The following is a 1,247-nucleotide window of genomic DNA, read 5'->3' as shown; positions in this document are numbered from 1 at the left end:
AGAGGACACAGCCTAACACACCATAGGTCTATGGATCTATTTCTGGGTTCTCAATTCTCTTCCACTGTTCTATGTGTCTGTCCTTGTACCAATACCAGGCTGTTTTGACCACTGTGGCTGTATAGTAGGTTTTGAGATTGGGGAGTGTGAGACCTCCTATTTTGTTCTTCTTCCATAGTGCTTTGCTTATCCAAGGTCTCTCCTTTCCACATAAAATTAGTGATTGGTTTTTCCATATCGTTGGGGAGTGCTTTCCAATTTTTCTGTAAGTCCTCAAACAAGCCTCATTCTAATGCTGTTTGCCGGTCAGGTTTCACTCATCTGCTCCCCTAGCAAGGGAGGAGGGGTGCTCTCTGCCTGCCCCCCTCCCCGCCCACGACAGACACACACACACACAGCACTGAGCTCGCCCCTGTTCTGCGTTGCCCTGGGCACACGTGGATGAATTCCTGGAGGCACTTAGTGTTGCACCTGTTGTCTCAGTCTGTAAGGTGCTGGGCACTTCCTTGGTCTTTCCAGGGTTCAGTCTCCGTGTCAGACTGTGGGCTCACACTTCCTGCTCAAGGATCTTGGTCAGGAGACTTGAGAAGACAGTGCCACACCGCCTGGAACCCGCTGTTCCCGCGGTTCTTCCCTCCCCCCCAGAGCTAGGCAGTTGCTGGTGGGTCCGTGCTTGGGGTGCAGCAATCAGCGTAGAAAGGGATCTGGGGGCGCTGACGGCCACGTCCCTCATATGCTGCTGAAAACTCGCTGCCCAGAGAGGGCGAGGAGTTTGGGGACAGTCACCCAGGTTGTGGGGGTTGAGTCTGGAATGCAGGCCAGCCACCTCCCACATCTGCAGAAATCAGTCTGCAATCACCTCAAGGCCTGGCGCCATGGCTCCAGCGCTGAGGCTTCCTGGCGGTGCCTGTTTCCTGAGCTGTCAAACCGGAGCGGGAATAAGGTTTCGGTCCAGACTCACTTCTGGGCGCCCAGCCACCGGCCACTGGGAGCCCGCCAGGGGACGCAAGGTGCATGGTACCGAGGGCGCCTAAATCTGCAGGAAAAGTCTGAGGGCCAACAGGAGCGCAGCTCTACCTCATTGGTTGGGGTGGCGAATGACGCAATCCAGGGGCGGGGCATGGGGCACCAGAAGGGAGCGCAGAGCTGCTTCAGGGCAGCCTGCCTCCCTCGCTCCTTCCAGGCCCCATATCTGCCTCCCTTGCTCCATCCATCCAGGCCCCATCCCTGACCGGTGGCCCTGCCCC

The 1,247-nt window shown here is 57.1% G+C and overlaps 1 protein-coding gene across 1 annotated transcript in view; it reads left to right on the top strand.

The window, feature by feature from the left end:
* The window catches only part of PNPLA5 (patatin like phospholipase domain containing 5), a 46,402-nt gene that overhangs the window by 32,316 nt on the left and 12,839 nt on the right, over window positions 1-1,247 (top strand). The window contains exon 2 of the mRNA XM_007941799.1: window positions 842-1,010. Coding sequence (XP_007939990.1) covers window positions 842-1,010 — 169 coding nt within the window. The remainder of the gene's footprint in view (window positions 1-841; window positions 1,011-1,247) is intronic.

This window comes from Orycteropus afer, unplaced genomic scaffold (genome assembly GCF_000298275.1).
Source record: "Orycteropus afer afer isolate SDZICR_OR568_19922 unplaced genomic scaffold, OryAfe1.0 scaffold00083, whole genome shotgun sequence".
NCBI lineage: Eukaryota > Metazoa > Chordata > Mammalia > Tubulidentata > Orycteropodidae > Orycteropus > Orycteropus afer.
This window is presented reverse-complemented; position numbering and strand designations above follow the sequence as displayed.